At 40.0% G+C, this 25,265-nt stretch overlaps 2 protein-coding genes across 4 annotated transcripts; one reads left to right on the plus strand and one right to left on the minus strand.

Moving 5' to 3' along the window:
• Positions 1–25,265, plus strand: LOC143735252 (uncharacterized). The gene is made up of 5 exons (XM_077225365.1): positions 1–144; positions 1,459–1,785; positions 2,070–2,393; positions 23,464–23,547; positions 23,683–25,265. The coding sequence occupies exons 1-5, from the start codon at positions 84–86 to the stop codon at positions 23,799–23,801; spliced, it is 915 nt and encodes a 304-aa protein (XP_077081480.1). The 5' UTR covers positions 1–83; the 3' UTR covers positions 23,802–25,265.
• Positions 3,695–15,500, minus strand: LOC143734751 (uncharacterized). 3 transcript variants are annotated; one of them, XM_077225236.1, is made up of 23 exons: positions 15,178–15,500; positions 14,016–14,348; positions 11,730–12,197; positions 11,491–11,630; positions 11,064–11,268; positions 10,852–10,956; positions 10,135–10,325; positions 9,828–9,969; positions 8,991–9,638; positions 8,808–8,897; positions 8,602–8,720; positions 8,403–8,522; positions 8,267–8,314; positions 7,796–7,879; positions 7,647–7,709; positions 7,039–7,099; positions 6,893–6,943; positions 6,759–6,803; positions 6,630–6,691; positions 6,294–6,346; positions 6,169–6,209; positions 5,916–6,069; positions 3,695–4,698 (listed from the first exon to the last, which is right to left on the minus strand). In XM_077225236.1, exons 2-16 carry the CDS (start codon positions 14,161–14,163, stop codon positions 7,061–7,063), a joined length of 2,610 nt encoding a protein of 869 aa, XP_077081351.1. In that variant the 5' UTR covers positions 14,164–14,348; positions 15,178–15,500; the 3' UTR covers positions 3,695–4,698; positions 5,916–6,069; positions 6,169–6,209; positions 6,294–6,346; positions 6,630–6,691; positions 6,759–6,803; positions 6,893–6,943; positions 7,039–7,060. The 3 variants fall into 3 exon arrangements, with proteins under 3 accessions (XP_077081351.1, XP_077081352.1, XP_077081350.1); XM_077225237.1 differs by lacking the exon at positions 7,039–7,099 and having other exon boundaries at positions 6,893–6,976; positions 15,178–15,252; XM_077225235.1 differs by lacking the exons at positions 6,759–6,803; positions 15,178–15,500 and having other exon boundaries at positions 14,016–14,705.

Genomic DNA, 25,265 nt, shown 5'->3' on the forward strand with positions numbered 1-25,265 from the left:
TTTCGGTTTGCATTTATACAGAAGAACACAATTTTACTTGTGCATTTACACTGGCAAAAGCTTTTATTTCCACAGAATCAGGGATGTGTGACTACTGTAAAATGAGGGTCTTTATTTTGCTCTTAGTGTGTGTGTTAGTGGCTGGTAAGTGCCTTTATTTGTTGCAACGTCTTTTTCGAATGATAATGAAACAAAAAGTGTGTAGTGTGAACATGACCCTGTTTGAATTTATTCAGGTTTAATCATTTTTAGCTATTGCTGTTTTAAATATCTATGGGTTTAGGATAAAATTGTTATTTTAAGAGGTTGCTGTAAATCATTTGAGTGTAAAATTGTGTCCTGGTCATTTATTCTTAATCTCTAATTTTTAAGAGGAATAGTCAAAATAATTTAATTGTTCTGTTCAATCAGTCTAAAACTTTCAATTGCTAATAAATCTGATTCTATAAATGCATTCGAAATAAAAAGGCATTGATACTGTACAATTAAAAATAAATTAATAAAAAACATGACTTTATATGATGGAAAATAGCAATAAACTGATTAACACCGGGGTCTAGGGGTTGATAAAACAATGAATGATCTCTGTGTGGGAAGGAGCTTTGTATGAAGAGGTGTTTGTGAGTTATGTGTAAGAGCATAAATGTGTAAATAAATGATGTTCTTCTGCTGTTTGATTTCATGTGTTACTGTGATGCAGAGTCAGAGGCGTTCGGATCCATGTGCAGATACTTTATTGAGAAAAAGCAAACAGAGCAGAGCAGACACAGTAATGCAAAATTCTCAAGGGCAGTCCTCGGAGTTGTTACCAGGCAAGGGTCCTGGGCAGGCAGCAAACGTTCATAAAGAGTCATTGGACACGGGCTAGGAGGAACCAGGAGTACACAGAGATTATTAGTAGATTACAAGTAGAAGTAGTAGAAACAAGACTTCGCAGGGAACAAAGGGGAGCGAGGTCCAGATAAAGGGGAGTTGAGTGAGAACAGGTGGCAGTGATAATGGGGATGAGACAGGGATGGAAGGAGATGAGTGATGACGGGGGTGATGGGAAGTGAAGTCCTAGAACTCAGGAGAGATTTATCTGGAGGGGCCAGGAGGAGGCGACGCGGAGCGCATCGTGACAGTTACATTATAATTTTGGTCTTTATCTAATTGAAGGCAATTTGGTTGCAGCATTTAGACATTATAAACAATACATAAAAAGTACATGACAATGCATACACCCTTAGGAATCTTATCTAATTTTCTTCCCAACAAATATTCAATTTAAGAGCTCTACAGATGATTAAAACTGTCCAGACTGGTTTGTTCTAATGCTGGATATTCTAAAATGAATGCAAGAGCAGCGTTGAAACTTGTGGTGCTTCCCTTCTCTTCAAACAAAGCAAAAATATGTTCACAGCACTTTCCTGTTATATAATTGTGTTCAGCTTATAATTAGCTTTGTGTCTTCTTCAGGTGTTCCTGGTGTTAGTGAACATGAAGTGATTGTGGCAAAGGGAGTTTCAGTCTCTCTACACACTGGTGTTACAACAGACCAACACGAAGAGATTAGATGGTATTATAATGACATTCTCATTGCTGAAATCACCGGAAATCTCAGTAAGATCTTTACAGATGATCAGTGTGATGGAGATACTGAGAGATTCAGAGACAGACTGAAGCTGGATCATCAGACTGGATCTCTGACTATCACAAACATCAGATACACAGACTCTGGAGTTTATCATTTACAGTTTAACAGCCGCAGCGACAGTGAAAAGATCTTCAAGGTTATTGTCTGGGGTAAGTTGAGTGAAAGGCAGGTTATATACAGTATGTTTAAATCACATAATAATTTTGATTTTAACAGTAATGTTTAGACATTCCTGTAGTACATTTACAGTTTATATAATTTTGTGATCACAAGAAGCTATTTTATATTATTTAAAAAAATAATGTTCTAAATTATGGTTGTTTATATTCACTAGTAGTGCATTAAATTGCATGTTATACATGTGCATGTGTAAAAGGAGTACGGAGTGGGTCAAAAAATGGCTCCTTCCAGCATCCGTTGGTTTGTGTTTCAGGTATTTCTGTTGGAAAACAAAAGAACATCGCGGAGGGAGGATCTATCCTTTTAGACGCTGGTGTAATGAAACAAAATGAAATGGTAACATGGTATTTTAATGACACTCTCATCGCTCTTGTCACTGGAGATCTCAGTAAGATCTGTACAGATGTTCAGTGGAAGGATAGTAATGACAGATTCAGAGACAGACTGAAGCTGAATTATCGGTTTTCATGGTCTCTGATCATCACAAACATGAGTTTCACAGACTCTGGACTTTATACACTAAAGATCAACAAGAGCAGTTTCAGCATCATGAGGAGCGTCACTGTGACTGTTACTGGTGAGTGTCATTCAATCATTCAGGGCACTTCTCCCTGGAGCAGTTTTAGAAAACAGGTGTTAAATTGACCCAATAATTATATATTTTTTCTAAAACGTATTGTGAAGTGAATATCATTCCACCTTCGCATGCATGTCAAAGTAACACAATTTTCACTTTGTGTGTTACTCTTACAATCATTTGATGTTTCCCAATGTTATTAAAGTGATAGTTCACCCAAAAATTTAAATACTCCCATGATTTACTCCCCCTTCAAGCCATATCACATGCATAATACTATATTATTTCAAATGAATACATTCAGAATTTTATATAGCCTATATATATATATATATATATATATATATATATATATATATATATATATATATATATATATATTAGGGCTGTCAGTTAAACGCGTTATTAACGGCGTTAACGCAAAACCATTTTAACGCGATTAATTTTTTATCGCGAGATTAACGGTCTTTTTGGTCTAGCAAACTTTGTAGTTTTTTTTCACATGCTTTTGCAACAGGACGCGGCATGCGCGGCGCTGCGATATGAAACCCATTCATTTCAAGGGCTTGCGCCGTGCGAGGACGTTTTGTTGCTTCGTCGACCAAAGCAAGTACACCTGGCTGCAGCCTGCAGATCGGGGTGGGGCTGCATCTGGGGCGGGGCTGCACGTGCAGCCCCACCCATAACGCTTCTCATTGGTTAGTGGCAAAGTGATGACGTCGATCGAGGCGGGGCCGCACCTGGGGCGGGGCTGCACCCATAACGCTTCTCATTGGTTAGTGGCACAGTAATGACGTCGACGCCACGGTAAACAGGAAATACTGTTGAAAACAATGCGGTCTTTGAAAACTCAATCGCTATTTTGCGTTGATTGACGTCACGCGTCTTCAAAACGCATGCGCAAATTTGAAATAATACTTTAATAAAATGATACTGGTTTAAGGTATTAAACTCTAAAGTAATAATGAAAGTAGCAAAAAGGAGTAGAGCACATATCCATAGTCATAACTATGCCTGATCTAAGGTAAACTTATAAGGAATCACAGAGTATATATTGTGTAATATCTGTGCAGTATTTTAAAAGTCTTTCACATTCTGTTGCACTTCACTATGTAAATTACAAAATTACTGTAAACATTAATGGCACCTTATATTTCTTATTTTAATCATTCCTCTGTAATAGTTCTTGTTTATTTTTGTGCATTTATGCCAGTAAAGTAGTTTGTAGTTAAACAATCTTTAAACATTGTCAATCTCTGTATCCCATATTATGCATGCCAACTCAAAAAACCAAACTCATACCAGTGATAACTTTTATTTCAAAACAAGAATAATTGTGTAAAGAGATATGCACACATACAGATAATCACGTACATCAACCATACACACACACAAGTACGTACACACTCACACACGTACGTGCACTCACAGACACGTACGTGCACTCACAGACACGTACGTGCACTCACAGGTACACACGCACACGTACGTGCACTCAAAGGGAAAACACGTACACACACACACACGTACGTACGTACACACACGTACGTACACACACGTACGTACACACACGTACGTACACACACACGTACGTACACACACACACGTACACACACACGTACGTACACACACACACGTACGTACACACACACACGTACGTACACACACACACGTACGTACACACACACACGTACGTACACACACACACGTACGTACACACACGTACGTACACACACACACACACACACACACACACGTACACACACACGCACGCACACGTACACTCACGCACGTACGCACGCTCACGCACGTACGCACGCTCACGCACGTACGCACACTCACAGGTGCACGTACACTCACAGGTGCACGTACACTCACAGGTGCACGTACACTCACAGGTGCACGTACACTCACACACAGACGTACACTCACACACAGACGTACACTCACACACACACACGTACACACACACACACACGTACACTCGTACTCACACGTACACACACACACACACACACACACACACACACACACACACACACACACACACACACACTCACACGTACACTCACAATCTACTCAGCCTGAAATTCCCCTCCATCATTGAAAAAACAATCAACCGAGCAATAGCCCTCAACTTCCTTCTCAGAATAAAATGCACGCAGGACTCCTCTTCTGCCATCACCAACATATCCAGGTGGGCAGTCCTTGTATACTTCAGTGCAGTGCAAGCACAGAGTCAACGAGTACGGCACCCGGAATTCTTGCCTATATTCTCTGGAAAAGGCACTCCAGTTCACAACACCTAATTTAGATAAAATACAGAACAAACAATATTGAATCACGGGCATTAACATAGTACACGGGCATTAACACATTAACATTAACATAGTACAGAGTCATACAAGGAATTTCTTTTTTATACATTTTAAACATATTATAGGAAAATGTTAGACAAGATATGCTTGAGTGTTATTGGCTTTGTCTGTAAAGTACCTAAGAGACTTACTTTGTTTAAAAAAAAGGTTTGTCAACAAACTTTAATTTGGCTTGAGAAAGCCTATCCTAAAAGTTTGAAAGCTTGAAGTTTGAAGGTTTTCAGTTTGAAGATCAAAATAGTTTAAGCTGAAAGTTTTGAAGGCAATACAGTTTATCAGACAGACAGACAGACAGATAGATAGAGACAGACAGATAGAACAGACAGACAGACAGATAGGCAGATAGGAAGAACAGACAGACAGATAGATAGATAGATAGGAAGAACAGACAGACAGACAGATAGGAAGAACAGATAGATAGACAGATAGATAGGAAGAACAGACAGACAGATAGATAGACAGATAGATAGGAAGAACAGACAGACAGACAGATAGGAAGAACAGATAGATAGATAGATAGATAGATAGATAGATAGATAGATAGGAAGAACAGACAGATAGATAGACAGATAGATAGGAAGAACAGACAGACAGACAGATAGATAGATAGGAAGAACAGACAGACAGATAGATAGGAAGAACAGATAGATAGATAGGAAGAACAGACAGACAGATAGATAGGAAGAACAGATAGATAGATAGGAAGAACAGACAGACAGACAGATAGGAAGAACAGATAGATAGATAGATAGATAGATAGGAAGAACAGACAGACAGACAGATAGGAAGAACAGATAGATAGATAGATAGGAAGAACAGATAGACAGATAGATAGGAAGAACAGACAGATAGGAAGAACAGATAGATAGATAGGAAGAACAGACAGACAGATAGATAGGAAGAACAGACAGATAGATAGATAGATAGGAAGAACAGACAGATAGATAGGAAGAACAGACAGATAGATAGATAGGAAGAACAGACAGACAGATAGATAGATAGGAAGAACAGACAGACAGACAGATAGATAGGAAGAACAGACAGAAAGAGGGATAGATTCCACAGACAGACAGAAATAGATGGACGGACAGACTTTCTCAAGTACCTTTTACAGTACTCACAACTTAGGTTTAAAAAAACTTACTGTCCAGCCATACAAAGTGGGCCTCTTCTCTGAATTTGGGATCGCTGACAACGTCCCTGAAAACCTTACATGTCAGTGAAAGTCTCCAGAAAGCCACATCGCCGTCATCTGTGACGACTCCCATCAGGATCCGCCACAGGATGTCAGGTGGCATCTGTTCAAAGTAGCCAACAGTCAGTCCAAAATGTAAATTTAAATATGACTTATTAAAAAGGGTAACTGATAGATTGACAGGAGTTTATACTGCGCTTACCTTGGTCAAAGAATCAATGGGCAGGGGGGTTTCCATCACCTCTAAATTGGAGGGTAAGAACAAGAGTAGCATCATTTTCAAATCCCTGTTATTTACGGTTCAAGATTTAAGGTGGGAACCAATACCTGCTCTCTCTACTCTCCTCTTTTTCCGGAGTTGCTTTCTTTCAGCGTCTGACCTTTAAATGTTAAAATTTTTAAACATTTTGTTCAATTTAAACAATTTTAGACAGTTTGTTCTTAATGACATCCCCAGGACCATAATTGAAATCCACTTGTTTAGATTGATACATGTAATGAATTTATTAGCAATCTATGGTTAAAAACAATTATTTATTTTAAACTGCTAAATTTAAGCATTTGGTAATTGAAACTTCAATGAACAGTACGTATAGTGTGACAGAACAGCAAAAATTAGAGTGCAAGTTCAAATGTGGATTCAAAAAAAGGAAGAAAACAAACCTCAAGGGGAAATTCTCCAAAAGCAGCAGACACCACCACCTCCTGATGCAAGGCATGTCAGGCTAAGTTAAAAATAAATAATCAGTTAGGTTAATAACATGGGGGGTTTCCATTGCATTTTTCACTTACCTCTGTAAAATCAAAAGCCCCTGCTGTCACAAAGCTCAGTGAATACTGAAATGGTAAACATTACAAATAAATTTGCTCAGATACATATACTGGATAAACACATAGTAAGCAACACATCAGCTTTATAAACTTACCATTAGGACAAAGACACCACAGCTGTTGCTTTGATGTTGTCGTGGAAGGCCCTGTTAATGTTGCCATGCACAGAGTCAATCCACCTTGAAAAAATAAAACAATTTCCAATGCTTTTACAGTTATTTATTTAAATGAATATTGGTACCGTAATATCATCGACACAGTATTCATGCCAAGGCCCAGGAGACATGATTTGTGCAATGTTTCTGTGATGACAAAGACAAAACAGTTACTGCACTGCATCAAACAAAACAATACAAGAGAACTGAAATGTGAGGCAGAACCAGAACTTGGCATGAGTATTATATGATCATTTTCATTGACACTTTACAAAAAAAGTGATCTGTAAAAAAATTAGATCCTAAGTCAGATGAACAAGTCACATAAAAACCTTTAATGTTAATGGCCACAATTTTATTCAAATGTGGTTAAGAACGACCACAATCTTATCAAAAAGTGGTTAAGAACGACCACAATCATATCAAAAATGTGGTTAGGAGGAACGACCACAATGTCTGAACTCCGAATAGTGCACTAAAAAACCTGTAGATGAGCATGTATTCTTCCTTATTGAATGTTTTGCCGTGCAGAGGATCAAGGAAAAAAATGTCATGCTCTCCAGGCTTCATAATCTGTTGATATGTCACAATATATATACCGAAAGACAATTGCAGTTAATATATCAAATAGTATCTAAAAATTATGCAGACATAAGTTATCCCAGGTAAACACTACAGATTCAGAATGACTTACACAAACCATCCAATGCCCTGGTATCCATGTTGGGAAGATAAACCAGTCGATGTTTTCATCCAGCTTGAAAACAAATAATATTGGTCATCACTGAAATTTAGAAACTTTGACTGGGTTTCATATTAAACAGAACTGACTATAATACATACAGGCAGGTGTAGAAGTTGCTCTTCAAGAGTCCTGTTTGGCCATGTTTCAATTTGATGTGAACTGGCCGAAAAAACATTCACATTCTGTATGGAAAATTGAACATACTTTAATTTAAGGCAAAATTGAGAATTTTAAATACAACATCTGGGAGTATTAACATTCTGACCGCTGTAAGCACATCAACAAAAGTATGTATATTTCTGCTAAGGGGCTGCTTAAATGTATAGTTCACCAATAAATTAAAATTTTGGTGTATGATTATACCTGTACATACTTCCATATATATATATTTTTTTACAATACAATGGAAGACAATGGGGACCAGCAACTCTTTGGTTAACAGTCGTCATCATCTTTTGTGTTCAACAGAAGAAATAAACTCAAATGATGACAATTTTCATTTTTGGGTAAACTATCCCTTTAAGCAGCTAAAGTAAATTGAGCACAAAATATTATTTTGACTATTTCACCTGTGATTTTGCTATGGTCTCTACCACTTTCAGGCAACAGTTGAGAATCTGCGTTTAAATAAAATATAGAAACTCAATATAAACAACTTTCACCATTAATTGCTATATTAAAATATAATGTCTTTGAACTGTGTACCGTTCCCTCAACGTCTCTTTCCAGTCCCAGGCAGCACAGGTCTGATCGGTTTAGCGTTGTGTTGTATACAGTTGCCAATAGCTCATCTTTGCACTTTCTGACATCCAAAGCATTGTTTATCTAACATTCAGATAAATACATAAATGCTCAGGCTGATGAACAGTATTTTGTAAAGATAAAATCCTTGAAAATCACTTACCAACTGCTGTTGCCCCTCATTTGGCATGGTCCCCCAAAATGTTTTGCTTGATTTAACAATGTTCAGGCTTGTTACCACAGGACTTCGACAAAGTTTAGGGTCACACTGCGACTGGACAGCTGTACATAAGTAAAAGATAAAAAAAAATAATAATAATTCACTTAAAATGTTAGCAAATCTTCAATGAGTTAAAGAACAACCTCAACCTGTATGCATTTCCTTCTCATTCAGAGTTGTATTCAAAGTTTGGGTTGTCTTTGAATAATTTGGTCCCACATTTGGTTCTGGTTCTGCTCCTACTCAGGTGTTATAAAGATATAGTTAGTACAATTAATTGACTGGAATGACCTATTCACATGCAGCACATTAATTGAATATTTATACATTACCAAGTATGACCTTTCCATTGGAGTCTAATTGCAAATTAGGACTGCCACTGAACAATTTCTTGAATTGTTCCAACTTCTTCCTGTTCCGTGTGAGATTCCGGTGGTGAAGGATGTTTTGAGCAAGAAAAATGTGTGCAGAAGGTCTTATCATATTCATGAAGTAATTGTTTCTCTTTACTTCAGAAAACAGCTGCTCGGCACACTGACTATTGATCTTTCCAGCCAGCTCTGGTACAAGACCAATAGTGCGCAGCACATCTCTCTTGTCTTTACTATTGCTTTGGTGGAAAACATCACACAGGCAATAGTGCTCTGAGGACGCTGTCAATGGGTGGCAGTCAGGATCCATAGGTTTTTTCTTGTGAGTCAACCAGGGAAGATGAACCTTTAGCTTTCCTTCTTTTGCTTTTTGTATGTTTTCAGAGGAGGGGTCTTGTACTCTGCCCTCAAAGGGATGGAAAGGTGGGTGAAGTGGTTTTCGATTATTAGTGTGTGCCACTAATCCTCTAGGGTAATCGTAAATTGTGATATTTGGAAAGTGTTTCCAAGACAAGAGAAGGTCTGCAAAGTCACGGGGACTCTCTGCTCTCAAGTTAAATTTAATAGAGTACACAACACCACAAGGACACATTATTATACCCAGGCCACCTAAAAGCATACAAAACAATTGAATGAAAACTACATTTTCTGAAAGATCAGTGAAACCATTCCAATAACACATATGAAATGATATAGGTACGAGTAATTGCTGCTTTAGGCAGTTTGTCATATCATATTTCATTAATGTTTGTAGTACTGTATTGTTAACTTCATTGAGTAACAAAAAACATCACTCACCAGAAGCACCCCACACCTGTTCAAACACCTTGTTGTAAGTCACTCTGTTTGACATTTTATTACGAAGCCTGAGAATGAGATCCATTTTGGATCCAACATCATCGACCCCACACTGTCGACACAGCTTTTTCAAATCGAAAACCTGATCAAATATGCAAATTTGTGATTAGGTTCAGCAAAAATAAATTACTATAAAATTATAATATTTATGAAGAGACCCTATACATACCACTGTGCTATGCAGCCAACAGTGTAATAATAGCTTAATGTGGTAAAACCCTTCTGAACAATTTAAACAACTATTTACCTTGAGGTGGAGCAGCTCATCACCAAGTCTTTCCTCAGTAAAAGGCACATCAATGTCACTTCCATCATTTGAGGACTTAACCTTTGCACTCTCTGTGTTTAATACCATGGCCGATTCCCTTGTTTTTGGACCTATCCATGGGGACCAGTTGTGGTAACTAGGTGAAACTGTAAATGGGTTTTCTTTGCCACCTTGAGAAAAATACAGCTATTTATTGCAACACGCAAACCATACAAAATGAGACTAGCAATGCATGATATTGGAAAAAAACGAAAGTGCAATATTTAGTTTTTCTGTATATATAATATATAGTATTTTTTTATCTTGTTTTCCAGTTTAAATATTAAAATAAATCTTACATTCAAACGCATTTGGTAGAAAAGCAAAACAGCAAGTCTTGTTTTCTAAAACTAATTCCAAAATTAAGTGCGTTTATGATTAAAACAAGCTAAATATTTGGCAGTGGGATAAGAAAAAATAACTTATTTCAAAGAGAAAACAAGTGATTTTGCTTCTCCAGTAAATGCATCCTCATGTGAAAATTTTTGTATATTTGGAAATTTGGAAAATTGTTGCAAATATTGCATTGTTATATGGAAATATTTCCATAATATAATTCCAAATAATTTAAATAATTTAATAAATTAATAAATTAATCACACTAAACCATATCACAATATCATGCAGCCCTATGTGAGAGACAAATAAGAAACTTACTTGGGTAAAACCCTCTGCTTATCATGTCCATTGCCACTGCATCCCAAAATTCTTCTATGTCAACATGACCATCATAGGTCGCAGGTGGAGACTGAATTTCACTCACTTTGATATAAAGAAACTTAATTCAAAGCCAAATATGTGAATTATTTATTTAAACCGAAACATAAATCTATGATAGGAACCAATGCAACTACAATAACTTTACTTACCTGGGATGCTGAACACTCCTTTTTTATGAAGGTCCATAATCACAGTAGATGGATTGTATCCACAGGACACACAGGAGTAAATGTAGTCCAGATCACATAAGGATTCAAAGTGAAGATACGCCTGCATGATTAGGTCACCTTTGGGCAAGGACTCTCCCTCTGTGGCTTCAATTGTCTGCACAACCCTACCTACAGCTGTGTGATTCTGGAAGGACAACAAAAAGGAGGGGAAATGGTTAAAATAAAATAAAAATAAGAGCCCTCAACTTATAAAAGACGTTCTAGTCATTTAAAGCCCAAGTGAATATCAAATGTATGTCCTATCTGAGTCATTAGCAATAATAATACTACAAGTGTTTAAAAAAAAAAGTTAAAGAGTCCTGCTAGTCACAAGTAAAATAGCAGGTATTATTTTCTAATATTGTACCTGTAGAGAGTTTCGCAAAACCACACACAAATGTAACGAGACGATTACATTATCGTTGAAGTTGTGCAAACCGTCACTCCATTCTTGGTATCTGTATGTGAGGTTGCATTTATGGCACAGCTTGTAGTAAGTAGATACACCTGAGAAAGCAAAGACTATTTACTGACAAATAAATATCTATCAAAGCAACAACATAAAAAATATTGATCAAAGCAATATGAATTAAACAAATGTCATACCCTGAATCACTCCATTGAATGTAACGATCTTTGCCCGGCAAGTTATCATCATTGGCTCACTCAAAACTCCCTTGCATATTCCGCATTCAACTTCCTCAGGCACAAGATGTTTTGGGAAATTATTAAAAGCCTTTCCATGTTTTGACTTTTGCATAATGGTCTGTGGAATTTCCACTGGAATCTTCTTATTTTCCAGCATATATTTCATCATCCTTTTAACAGTGGTAGAGTTGGGGGGATATGAAAGATCTTGACCGCTGGCATCATCATTACATGTATGAGCAGTGTTGAAAACCTCCTCTGAACTCTTGACCCTCTTGAAGAGTTGTGGTATCATCTGGAAAAGATGCCACTTTGCTGTAGCCTTGTGAATGCATGATTGGCGAGGTCGGGCACAAGGACAATGCCAGTTATTTTTCTTTTTATCATAAGCCACCATAACTCTTCCCATCCTGCTGTAATAGGACACTGTTGGTTCAAATACAGAAATGAAATGCTTTGTTGATGGACCTCCAACAGTGACATGAAAAGACAAAGGTGTCTCTGCAGTATTTGCCTCTTGCTGCAACTTTAACAGCTGGGCTTTTCTTGCCTCACCAAACCACTTCTGCAGCACCAGCTGAGAGAGACTGTTCTCTGTCAGTGCATCATTGAGGTTGAAAACTTGTTTACAAAAAGACAGTGATTTGACATGGCAACACTCAAAAGGCAGTATCCCAGTGTTATGGGCAAACTCTGAATTCAAAATACACTGGTCAAGTTCACATGCTGAGCGATAGTTTGGGCCCCAAGTATTTTTTATTACATGTATGGGTGTTGCTTGACCGTGAAAAGCCTTTTCAATGGCAAATATTCCAATTTTTTCATCAATGCACTGAGATTGAAAGTGCCTCTCAGGAGTAATTGCATTTTCCTTTTCAGTGTGATGTCTTCTAATGTGAGTTCGTAGATTTTTGGCAAGCAAGGTCAAATCACATTGGCTGCAAGTTACAGTCCTCTTTACTGAGCATTTTGGGAGGATGGCAGGTGACTGAGGCAGCTGGAGAGAGGAGGAACACTGAGGCTGCGGGACAGAGGAGGAGCACTGAGGCTGCGGGACAGAGGAGGAACACTGAGGCTGCGGGACAGAGGAGGAACACTGAGGCTGCGGGACAGAGGAGGAGCACTGAGGCTGCGGGACAGAGGAGGAGCACTGAGGCTGCGGGACAGAGGAGGAGCACTGAGGCTGCGGGACAGAGGAGGAACACTGAGGCTGCGGGACAGAGGAGGAGCACTGAGGCTGCGGGACAGAGGAGGAACACTGAGGCTGCGGGACAGAGGAGGAGCACTGAGGCTGCGGGACAGAGGAGGAGCACTGAGGCTGCGGGACAGAGGAGGAGCACTGAGGCTGCGGGACAGAGGAGGAACACTGAGGCTGCGGGACAGAGGAGGAGCACTGAGGCTGCGGGACAGAGGAGGAGCACTGAGGCTGCGGGACAGAGGAGGAGCACTGAGGCTGCGGGGCAGAGGAGGAACACTGAGGCTGCGGGACAGAGGAGGAGCACTGAGGCTGCGGGACAGAGGAGGAGCACTGAGGCTGCGGGACAGAGGAGGAGCACTGAGGCTGCGGGACAGAGGAGGAACACTGAGGCTGCGGGACAGAGGAGGAGCACTGAGGCTGCGGGACAGAGGAGGAGCACTGAGGCTGCGGGACAGAGGAGGAGCACTGAGGCTGCGGGACAGAGGAGGAACACTGAGGCTGCGGGACAGAGGAGGAGCACTGAGGCCGGGTTGGTGGTGAAGGATGGCTGGCAATGTGCTTCAGCAAATTTCCCCTAGTTATCACAGTTGCTGAACAATAGCAGCAGTGAAAATGGGACTTTGCCCGACATTTTAAACTGCATTTTATAATGGTGAAATCTGAAAGAGGGGGGAAAAAAGGTTTGATGAAATTAAACTTCACTTGTTTGCATTTTGCTCTGGACGGTGGACAGTCGCAAGACAGATTTTCTGTCATTAGCACCATCCACGTGCAAGCACATGTTTTTGTGATTTGAGCAACAAAGACCCATGGTAAATGGAATATGCTTTTGGATGTTTGCACACTCAAACTGTGAATGTGCGGAATGCAGAAAATGAAGTTTACCTAAGCCTTAAAATTCAATTACAAATTCATTTAAAATTATATTACAAATTCAAAAGCAATGAAATCAGAAGCATGCATGCACAGTGCATTATTGGCTGGTTCTGCACTATAGTATACTTAAACTAAATAAAGTGTCATAAGCAAAAGACTGTTAAACTCACCATGATGTTGCACTGCCCACTGTAAATGATTTTTGATGTGGTAATACATCAGCTGTGGCATGCTGGTGTACAGGCAGAATGGGCACTTACTACTGCAGTCTTTTAAATACTGCTCACACTCCCCCTTGCTTAACACAGTTGTGTGCATTTTTGCAGGGGGGAATGGCTCTTAAAAGAGCCTTTGGGTTATAAAGTAAACAACAACAAAAAATAGGTGAGAGAGATGGAGGATTAGAGTAAGAGAATAATTTACACAGCAAAACAAAAATAATATAAAGTAAATAGCAAAAATGGTACACAGGGAATATAAATGGGGATGACAATGCCAAGGATCTGCAAAGAGAAAGAAGTATAGAGCATCAGAAATAGCATTAAATGTTTTATTATTTTATTACTCTAGTGCAGGGGTGTCCAAAGTCGCTCCTGGAGGGCCACTGTCCTGCAGAGTTTAGCTCCAGCTTGACTCCACACTCCTGCCTGGAATCTTCTAGTATGTCTAGTAAGACCTTGATTGGCTGGTTCAAGTGTGTTTAACTGGGGTTGGAGCTAAACTCTACAGGACAGTGGCCCTCCAGCAGAAGGATTGGACAGTGCATATACTGTATAGCAGCAAAAGTATAAGTAACAGTATGCAATATATAAAACAAGCCCTACTTTCAAGGAGTTTTGTTGAATTTGTATTACTATTGAATGTAGTTTAATGTTCAATTAAATAAATGTATACTTATTAGTAACAGTAATATCAAAATAGCTTACATTTAATCAATTTATTCATAGAAAAAAAAGTCCAACAATATAACTTAGTATATAAGTATATAATAATATAACCTAGTGTTACTAGTAAATCCTATTTTTCTTCTCCTGGTTCAGTTTCGCCACTGTATTTCTTTTTAAGGGCCTTGTTTTAACACTTTATCCTAATCCCTTCAAAACCACACACACACATATACACACATACACACACACACACACACACACACACACACGCACGCCTACGATGCTTTTGGGAAACACTGCCCTAGTTATTTGTGTGATATGGTGAATAAAGTTACACGATCTTATTTTTACACCACTTCATTTTAACATCACACTAAACGCCACATCAGAATTAAAAATTGTACATAAAATTAGAACAAAAAAAGAGTAGCTTGCCTGTACTCACCATGCAGCGATGAACAGCGGAAATGAAACCATGATAGATCCGACGTCATGAGTTGAGTTCACGCCACTAACCAATGAGAAGAGATGTTGGTGGGTAGAGACATAAGGCTTGTTCGACTTGAACCGGCGCTGCAAAGACCGATCGGTTGATGACATCAAAGTACCGCGAGAGCGATTCAAAAGCATAAGGAGCCGTCTGCTCTCTAATCGCTCTCGCGGTACTTTGATGTCATAAACCGATCGGTCTGTGCAGCGCCGGTTCAAGTCGAACAAGCCTATAGACATCATATGATGTCTATGGGCAGAGATGTGCAGCCCCACCCCAGGTGCGGCCCCGCCTCGTTCTACGTCACCACTTTGCAACTAACCAATGAGAAGCATTGTGGGCGGGGCTGCACGTGCAGCCCCACCCCAGGTGCACCCCCGCCCAAATCTGCAGGCTGCAGCCAGGTGCTTCTCGACCAAAGCGCAAGTGGATCTAGCTAGACCGGAAACAAAACAACAGGCACGCGCACACACACTTGTTTGGGCTTGCGAGCCGGCCAAATAGGTTAACGTTACGTTTTGAGTGGATGACGAGCGCGAGACGCCGAAATGGATGCCAATAAGATTCTGAATGGAAAGCTTACTTTTAAAAAGTTGGCAAATGGTTCCATTGACTAGACCAAAGTGATCTGTGTGTTTTGTCGTTATGAACTGAGCTATCATCATAGCAGCACGTCCAGTCTGAAGTACCACTTGATGATGGCCAAGCACACACACACAGTTGATGCGAATTCTCCGCCCCCTCGTCAATATCAGTACCTCGTTATTTATTTCACCCTTTTATTGATGGACAGTGTGTTACAAAGAAATTATTTGCTCCAAGTGAGAATGTTAGTGTGAAATTGAACACAGTATTGCCTATGTTGTTTTCAATAAAAAAAAATGTGCACAAAGCAAGCAATCCACTTTTTCATGTTGATAAGAGCATTAAAATGAGAAAAAATAATGAACAAAAAGAAATCAAGAGACATTTTGAATAGATAAAAATGTGCGATTAATCACGAGTTAACTATGACATTAATGCGATTAATCGCGATTAAATATTTTAATCGTTTGACAGCACTAATATATATATATATATATATATATCTCCTGGTTCTTCCAAGCTTTATAATGTTAGCAAATGGGACCCAAGATTTTGAAGCCCAAAAAAGTGCATTTATCCATCATAACAAAAATCTATACGGCTCAAGGTTAATAAAGGCCTTCTGAAGCGAAGCGATGTGTTTTTGTAAGAAAAAAACATTCATGTTTAAAACTTTGTAAACAATAATAACCAGCTTCCGTCAACCATCCGTTCGTAGTCGACCTACAACGGAAGTGTAACTTCTATACAACGTATTGAAGAACGTGGACACAGAGGATACAGCAAAATAAAACACTGGTCACAAATTTTTACAACAATTAACAATGAGCATTTTTAAAGAGAATTATTGGACGATTTCACAAGTTCACACTTACAAACAATTAAAGGGAGTAAAGTTTAATGCGTATTTGGCGTGCGGGGAGGGCTCCGAGCTCAGAATTCGTCCCGAACCCAGAGTACTCCCCCCAAAAGGCTAGAGAGCAGAGGACAGCCGCCGGACTAAAGACCCCCCAAATGAGTGCCGAGTTTGGCGGGCTGGCATCTCGAGAAAGGGTCTGGGTGCTTGGCCACGAGGGCCCGTGGTGGTGGCGGCTCACTGTGCTGGACTGACGGGCCCTGCTGACCTGAGAACGGGGAGCAATTGTAATTTGGAATGACAAATTTGGGAGAGTTGTGCCTTCTTGATGGGAGCTGTTCGCGCAAATCACGGACGACAGACCGAGAGGCCAATGTAGCTTCGACAGGGCGGCTTGCAGTCGTTGGGGCCTATCTGCCGACTGTGGAGTGGCCATTCCGATCTAGGCTTACAGGAAAGTTTTCGCTGCGTGCGCTGTGAGACCAAATGCTTGCTGGAAAAAAGAGAAAACAGGAAAGAGGAAAATGAATACTCGGCCGGGAGATTCTCACACTGCGTCCGCTGTGAGACCAAATGCTTGCTGGACGAAAGAGAAAACGTAAGTGCTCTACCGGGAAAGTTCTCACTGCGTCCACTGTGGGACCAAAAGCTCGTTGGACAGAAAGAGGAAACAGGAAAAGAGGAAAATGAGTACTCAACCGGGAGGTTTTCTCACACTGCGTCACTGGACGAAAGAGAAAACATAAGTGCTCTACCGGAAAAGTTCTCACTGCGTCCGCTGTGGGACCAAAGCCTGCTGGACAGGAAGAGGAAACGGGAACAGAGGAAAATGAGTACTCAACCAGGAGATTTCCTCACACTGCGTCACTGGACGAAAGAGAAAACGTAAGTGCTCTACTGGATTTTTTTTTTTTTTTAAATGTGGAACCGGTTGGTCCTGATATAGCTTTGCAAAGCATCTGAGGACCATCTCCCGAGAGCTTGGATCTTGCTGTTGGGATAGGCCTTTTTGGGCTGCTGAAGTTGCTGCCCCGATACGGAAGGAGTGACTTGAAAAATCCTTTGATGGGATGCCTGACTGCTGGAGAACGGATTTGAGGTGTTTCTGTAACCAAAAGCATGTCACTGGTTTATTGGATTTGTCAATGAACAGGGGTTCCAGAGGAGATTTAGCTTGGGAGCTTCTCCATTGCAGATATGCCTGAATTGACTGGTATGGTTGGATTGGCGACGAGAGGTTAAAAATTTTGATAAAATTACCTTTTTCGGTTTGGTCGGTCTTTGCTTGATCAAATATGAGATTGTTTCACCATCTAGCACTGACAAGTCTGAGATGGTGGGATGGATTTGTGGGTCAAATATGGAGGTGATAGCGAGTTCCGAGCATCTAAGAAAACCAAAAAAGGCTAGGGTGAACATGGCGTCGAGTGTTCGGGCGGTATTGAGGGGTTGGTAGCTTGTGCGAAGGGTGTGAATACATTTGGTGAGAATGTCTAGCGTTATAGGTTGTCTGGCATCGGGATGGGTGGGCTGTGATCTTTGAATCCCTTTGATGAGCAGGGAGGTTTGTGGATTATTTATCTCAGGGGAGGGAGCGCCGTACATCAGTTTATGGAAAAACTGGACACCGCTCAGGTAACATTTAATGGACCCAACTTGTAAGCCCTTAGCGCTATTAAGGCGAGACACGGCAGGCAAAAACATCGATTTTTCATGCAGTGATCAGTTTTATGACTTTTGGCTAGTTTACTCCTTCAATATGTGTTCTTTCAAGCTGCTATAAAGAAAACGTTGAAAATATACATTAAGATGTTTATTTTATTACATTTTGTTTACTTGCGGCAGTAAGTTTCTCCCAAATTTACCAAAAATTTATAGCATTCCAGCGCGTCATGCCGCGTTCCGTCTGTTTACTTAAGTCTGTCATGACCAGTATCATTGTAAAGCTCTGAGTCTCCTGCACAATGCTATGTAACCCAAATATGGGCATTTCCTTTCTATCAGTAACCAATCGTGAATGTCCAAAGGGTGATTAAAAACTAATGACGAAATCTCATTGGCTACTGCTGGTTTCTGCTAACGTGATTCGCTCAGAAGCATCACGTGGTGTACTCTGCCAATGTTAATTCATTGAGTTACTGCAGTTGTAGGCCTTGTATGCCTGCCATGTTATTAAATAATCAGTTTTCATGAGCTTGAAATATTATATATTATTATTACTAAGGGCCTGAGAATTTATTCTCTTTTTGAGCATTTTTTTCCAATAGAAATTTTTGTCATTCTCCAGTACAAATATCTCACCTATGTACACCAAACTTTCCAGTTATACACTTAGCAGTATTCTTAAGATATTTTCACAGGGATTTGTTAATAAATCATTCCTGGACTGATTTATCTGACATTTAAATATGGCGAAAATCGATTTTTTAAGGCTATGGACAGTATTTTTTGATTTCCTAGGTAATGAAAGCATATATCCTGAAATCCCTCTGAACTTTTTTTTTCATCTTGTGTGTAAAAAAAATGAAAAAAGAATTTTGCACCTGGCTTTATCATATGTTCAGATCTATCTACCGAAAATATATGCAAAATTGCGCATATTTAATGAGATGCTGCCTAATTTGCATAATTAAACACAATTTTCAAAAACTTATAATACATTTTTTTATATACTTGTGTAAGTAATCAACTGAGGAAGTTTCATGGTGATATCTATTTAAAAATTTTACCCTATTCACCTGTAGTGTCTCGCCTTAAGGTTGGAAATAAATGAAGTGATTGAAGGAGAGAAAAATCAGGGAACGACATGCTATGAGAGACGTGGAATGTTTTAAAACATCTCCAAGCAGTTACGTAGGATTGGAGGGTCCTGGGAGAAACTGCTTGGAGGATGGTGTTGAGCGCTGCGTTGAGGAGGGGTTTTAGCGGGTGGGTTACGGGAATATCAGTTCCGAATAGCGAGGTACTGGAGTTGGAAATTGGTCCGCCTCTGGAGCCAGCATCCTGTATTTCTGAAACAGAAAACGAGACAGGGAGTCAGTGATTTGGTTTTCTGACCCGGGGATGTGTTTAGCAATTATGGTGAATTGGTAGCAAGCTGAAATCCACGTGAGACGCCTTATGAGTGGCATCAGAGCAGGTGAATGGGAACGGCCCTTATTAATGCAATGCACTGTTGCGTCATTGTTGCAATGCACTAAAATGCTACTAGTGGACCATTCTTTCCCCCACAGAAAAGCTGCTACAACGAGAGGGTAGAGATCGAATAGGGCTGAGGATTGAGATATGTCCTGGAGCTGCGGTGGCCACGGAGACGCGAACCAATGACCTTGATAAAATCCCCCAAAACTGATTGAGGGGGCGGCATCTGTGAACAGCTGGATGTCGGTGGGGGACGAAACGAGACTTGTATAGAAAAAAGAAAGGCCGTTCCATTGGTTTAGAAATATTAACCATAACCCGAGTTCGTCACAACATGCTTGGGTTATGGAAATGAGGTCCTCTAGTGAGTGGACGGAGGACGCGAGTGAGAGGAGGTGCAATATGAAGGGGCGGCCCTGCGGAATGATGTGCATGGCGAAGTTTAAATGGCTGAGCAGGGACAGGAGTTCGTGTTTTGAACATTCTGATTTTTTAAGGAGAGTAGATGAGACGAGAATTATTCGGTCGATTTTCTCTTTGGGCAGGGATGCTTGGAATTTGACTGAATCCAAATGAATTCCTAGGCACTCGATGGATGTTGCGGGGCCCATGTTTTTTTCCTGTGCGATGGGAATTCCGAGGTCAGAGAAAACGTTTTGGACCGTGAGGAAGTTTGCGGCTGGGATGGCATTGGGAGACGAGATTATTAAAAATCATCTAGCAGGTGAATGAGGTGGGGGATGGCGTGGTTGTTCGACAAAATCCAGCAGACGGCTTCTGATAACATGTCAAATATTTTAGGACTGCTTTTGCATCCAAAAGTTAAACGTACTGCGAAATAATATTTGCCATGCCAGCAAACTCCGAATAGATGCCATAAATCTGGATGGATAGGCATTACTTTGAAAGCAGATGTAATGTCGAATTTAGCAAGCCAAGCACCCATACCTGCCATTTTGATCAAGTCGATTGCCTGATTTATGTCGTGGTATTTAAGCGAAAATTCCTCGAGAGGGATCAAGCTATTTATGCTAGGGAACGGGGAATTGTGCGGGGCTGACAGGTCGATTATTAGGCGTTTTTTGCACAAGAATTTCCTTGTAGCCACTCCGATGGGGCTAATACAAAACAGATTAAATGGAGGATCGTCGAACGGGCCGATAATGAAGCCTGACTCGACTTCTTTTTTGATCAACTTGTCTACGACTTCAGGTTCTAAGAGAGCAGATTGAAGATTTTTTCATATGATGTTTTGGGAGAGTGGGCATTCTAGGCCGGGTTTGAAGCCGTTTTTTAGGCCTGACAGCAGGTAATGAGTAAATTCGGCGTTAGGGTGATGAGCTAGTTCGAAGTGCATGCGCAAAATATTTACTGGAGTCGACAAGTAATCTTTTGTTTTTTTATTCACGGATTTGTACACTGGACATACAATGCCACAGAAGCTACAAATATGCAGGAACCAGCAGCGCGGTCTCCTACATTTACCAGAGTTGAAATGGTTACAGGGTTGTCTGCTTTCGACAAAAGTGGAGACTCTCCTTTCAAAGTCCTGGTTTGCACTGGTTGCTGCACGAGGCACGTAGCTGGTGGATTTTGCGGCGCTTGTTCCCGGGTAGGAAAGAGAGGAAGGGTTAACCTGCAGGCATGACACTGTTGAGTGTGCCACAGATCTGCAGACCGCGCAAGAAATGTTTTTACAGCCTAAAAACACCCTGCTGGGGAGATCCAGGTCGAGCGCACCCCAGTATGAGCACTGGTTCCATTGTGCGACTCGAACGGCACTTTTGACTGAAAACAGTTTGTGGTACGTGTAGAAGTGCCCTCCCCATAGAACAGCGCTAGCTCAGCTATGAACGCTAGGTAATCATTTAGTTTGTGCCGCTGGTGGGGGAAAGCTTAACAGATTATTTCGGTGAAGCGAAAAAAAGCTATTGAAAACTCAGAAAATGAAAGAACGCGGGATGCGTGCGAGTTGGTGTTTTTTAGCGTAACGGAAAAATCCCCACAGTCTATTTGGGGGTCTGGATAGGCTGCGGGGAGCAGAGAGAGAAAGGAAGAAAGGTCTACGTCCGCACCTGAGAGGCTGAAGACTGCCCTCGACGTCTTGGTGAGCGCAGGGCTGTTCGGGCCGGTGTGCGGCCGTGTGAAAAAGCCTGGGGCTCAGGTGCGATGTCCGGCATAGGAGGGATGATCGTGGGACCGGTGGGATGCGAAGGCGAATTCCTGGGGATGTTTGCTTCTTCGTCAGAAGATGAGTTTAAACGTTGCGACATGGTAGCGGAACGGTGTAAGACACTGCTAAACTGTCAATGAAATGAGGTGAGACTGCTGAGTCTATGGGTGCTTCTCATTTCTTATTTGTGCATCCTCGTTTCCTTTCCTCGCTTCCTTTCCTCGCGTCTCAGCTCCACCCCCTGTAGGACGCGAGGGAAGGCTGCAAGGAAAGAAAATGAGGACGGAGGAATTGAATGAAAGCTTTTTTATACATTGGAATACTTGATCACTCGAGCTTCACTTCACTGCGTCATCAGCAGTGCTAAAAGGATCTGCCCTTATGTTGTTAAAGTTTGTTTATTTAAGAAATTCATAATAAATAATAATAAAGCAAGATACCTTGTTGAAATATGTGAGTTGTGTGGTTTATGTAAACTACAAAAGTAAAGTATAAATTCAAATGATTGTGACAGATGTGAAGGGGGAGGAGAATTGATACGTGCGATCATGTTTAGTCGATAAAACTCTTCCGCAAAGGGTACATCTGTGTATCCTCGCTCATAGCTCCTCTGGAAGCCTCCTCACTCCTCGATCCTCGCCTCCTCGCGGTGCAATTAGAGAATTGAGATGTCCTTCAAGATGGCTGAGCTCGATTGGTTTCCGGGTCATAGGATGGAGGACGGAGGAGCGAGGAGACGAGGAGGGATATTGAGAAGCACCCTCTATATACACGTTTTAATCATTGATTGCTGAGTGCTCTCCACCCGTGTTAATTATCTGAACGTGCTCCTCTCGAACTTTGTTAATAAAACATAATTTTGATACAAGAGAAGAGGAGCTTGAGTTTGTTACCCAAACCTATCTGTTTGAACCACAGGGAAATTCTCACCTACTCCAACGTCATACGTCACGTCAGTTGCACTACCCGGTAAGTTGGTTATTACGGTTTATAAAGTTTTAAATATGGATATTTTTCTTACAAAAACGCATTGCTTCGCTCGAGAAGGCCTTTATTAACTCATTGAGTCATGTGGATTATTTTATGGTGGATGGATGGATTTTTTCGGGCTTCAAAATCTTGTGCCCCAATCACTATAAAGCTTGAAAGAGCAAGGGTATTTTTAAAAATAATTTGATTGTGTTCGCCTAAAAGAAGATAGTCATATACCTGTAGGGTGGCTTGAGGGGAAGATAATTTATTTTTGCGTGAACTAACCAATTTAAGATGAAAAATGTATACAAATACAGTATATATATATATATATATATATATATATATATATATATATTTCCTGGGCTGATGTTTACCATTGAGCTGCTGTTATTCAAAAACCCATCAAATGGCGCTATTTATGTAAACAGTCTCATTCAAAGGATGACCAAAGTCGAAAGTATATCTGTAAAATCAGTTTCATTCCAGTAATAATGACTGTCTGTAATTACAGTTCCAAGTCTGATACATGCTGTTGCTACTGCTGTTCTGGTGTTGGCTGTTTGTTCCTGTTGCACGCTATTTCTATGTCAGAAGGGTGAATATTACAAACAGACAGTTTAACACAAATAGATGTATAGTGGTTTTTAAAAGAAATTTTTTATATGTATTTCTTTCTAATTCGCCAAATAAATAATGCGTTTAATTTAATATGTTGTTTTTGTTGAAACAGATGACAGGATGCAGCTCAGCGATCGGGAGAAATTCCAATTTTCATTAATCTGTCTTTGTCACGGATATTCAGGAAACGAACCCAATCGCAGAAGTTTGCAGACACACAAAGTTTATTGATAACAAAACAGGAAAACAAAACCCCACGAGGGGGGAAAAAACAGCACGGGCAAAGCAAAAGACAAACAACACTTGACTAAGACTAAGACACAAACTTCACAGGAACAAAATAACTATTACAAGAAAACTTTGTTTTAGACAGAACTCAAGACAAGGTACTCACAAGTATTAGCATGTGTGAATACACACACAATGAACCAACACGGGACAGCAAACACAAGGGGATAATATAGGGAGAACAGATAACGACAGCAGGTGACACAGATCAGGCAATGAAGACAAGATGAGGATAAAAGGGGGCGGGGTAAGAGAACGAGACAACACAAGCATACAGCCCAAACACAAGGCCATGTGCCTGCACACAAAACATGGGTCTGTCATGATCCTGCCTCAAGACTAGAAAAAGGAAATGACAAGAGGGCAGAATCATGACAGTCTTAGATCTCAAAGTGGAATTTGAGTTTCCTTTATGTGTGGTTTCATTCAGATATCATTACATACAAAAGTGCACTGGTATGGTTTAAGTATTAGTATTAGTAGTAATTAATTTTTATACAGGGTCTTATGATTCTGCTTTAGCGTCAGGTTGTAACAAATGTGAGAAAGATTTTCCTCTTTATTGTCCTTTATTATGATTAATGCAAATTAACAAATAAATGAAGTATAACAATATAAGCAAAGTAATATAACAGTTAATATATGTTACAATATGGTATTTTTCTTCTTTCTTTCTGTTTTTGGATAATGTTGCATTTACATTTTTGAAGAATTGAAAAAAAGATATTGTTCTGTATTATTTTTGTATATGCAATTGTATTTTTGTATGTAGTCTGATACTTATGTATGTAAATGTAGGCTACACATATGGGTTTTGGTATATGCACTTTTAAATGATTTTTTTGACGGAGTCAAAATGACGAAGAATTGGACAATCTTAAAACCGATACTGAAATACAGAGATATGATCAAAAACATCTGGAGATAAAACTCGAGAACCACAGACTCTGGAAATCATCAGAATCAAATGGATAAAACCTAATTGGAGTTATTGAGTGTGTCTGTCTCTGGTGAGTAACTCAAATCTTTGGTTGAGGATCCAAATGCAAGGTAATCCAAAGACGTAGTGTCAAACATTTAAATGATGGACTTTGAGTTTATATATGAGTAGCAGATTAATCATGTGACTGTAGATGTGCGTGTCAGAAAAGAACATCCTGATTTCTGTTAATCAGATACATCATAGTGAGAATGATTGTAAATAGATGATTGTGTTGCATTTGTCTTCAGAATTTGTTATTGCTGATCTAATGTCTACATCCACACAGACGTCTTTAGTGTCACTTCTTGTTTTAGTTTCTCTTAGCATAAAACACAGAAAAACATTACGAAAAACATAAGAACTTTAAATCATCTGTTCCTTTCCAATAATCTTTCATTTCAATTATCTGATAAAAAAATTAAACA

This window comes from Siphateles boraxobius, unplaced genomic scaffold (assembly GCF_051911475.1).
Source record: "Siphateles boraxobius isolate OS27281-9 unplaced genomic scaffold, OSU_SipBor_1 13, whole genome shotgun sequence".
NCBI classification, from domain to species: Eukaryota; Metazoa; Chordata; class Actinopteri; order Cypriniformes; family Leuciscidae; genus Siphateles; species Siphateles boraxobius.

What these genes read in the sequence shown, in the direction of transcription:
- LOC143735252 (XM_077225365.1), top strand. Translation starts at nt 84, where the DNA reads ATGTGTGACTACTGTAAAATGAGGGTCTTTATTTTGCTCTTAGTGTGT. An exon ending in CGTCACTGTGACTGTTACTG is followed by an intron (nt 2,394 to 23,463) that starts GTGAGTGTCATT and finishes CTGTAATTACAG; the next exon opens with TTCCAAGTCTGATACATGCT. An exon ending in GCTATTTCTATGTCAGAAGG is followed by an intron (nt 23,548 to 23,682) that starts GTGAATATTACA and finishes TTGTTGAAACAG; the next exon opens with ATGACAGGATGCAGCTCAGC.
- LOC143734751 (XM_077225236.1), bottom strand. Translation starts at nt 14,163, where the DNA reads ATGCACACAACTGTGTTAAGCAAGGGGGAGTGTGAGCAGTATTTAAAA. An exon ending in ATGAGGGGCAACAGCAGTTG is followed by an intron (nt 8,523 to 8,601) that starts GTAAGTGATTTT and finishes TCTGAATGTTAG; the next exon opens with ATAAACAATGCTTTGGATGT. An exon ending in CAGGGCATTGGATGGTTTGT is followed by an intron (nt 7,100 to 7,646) that starts GTAAGTCATTCT and finishes TTGTCATCACAG; the next exon opens with AAACATTGCACAAATCATGT.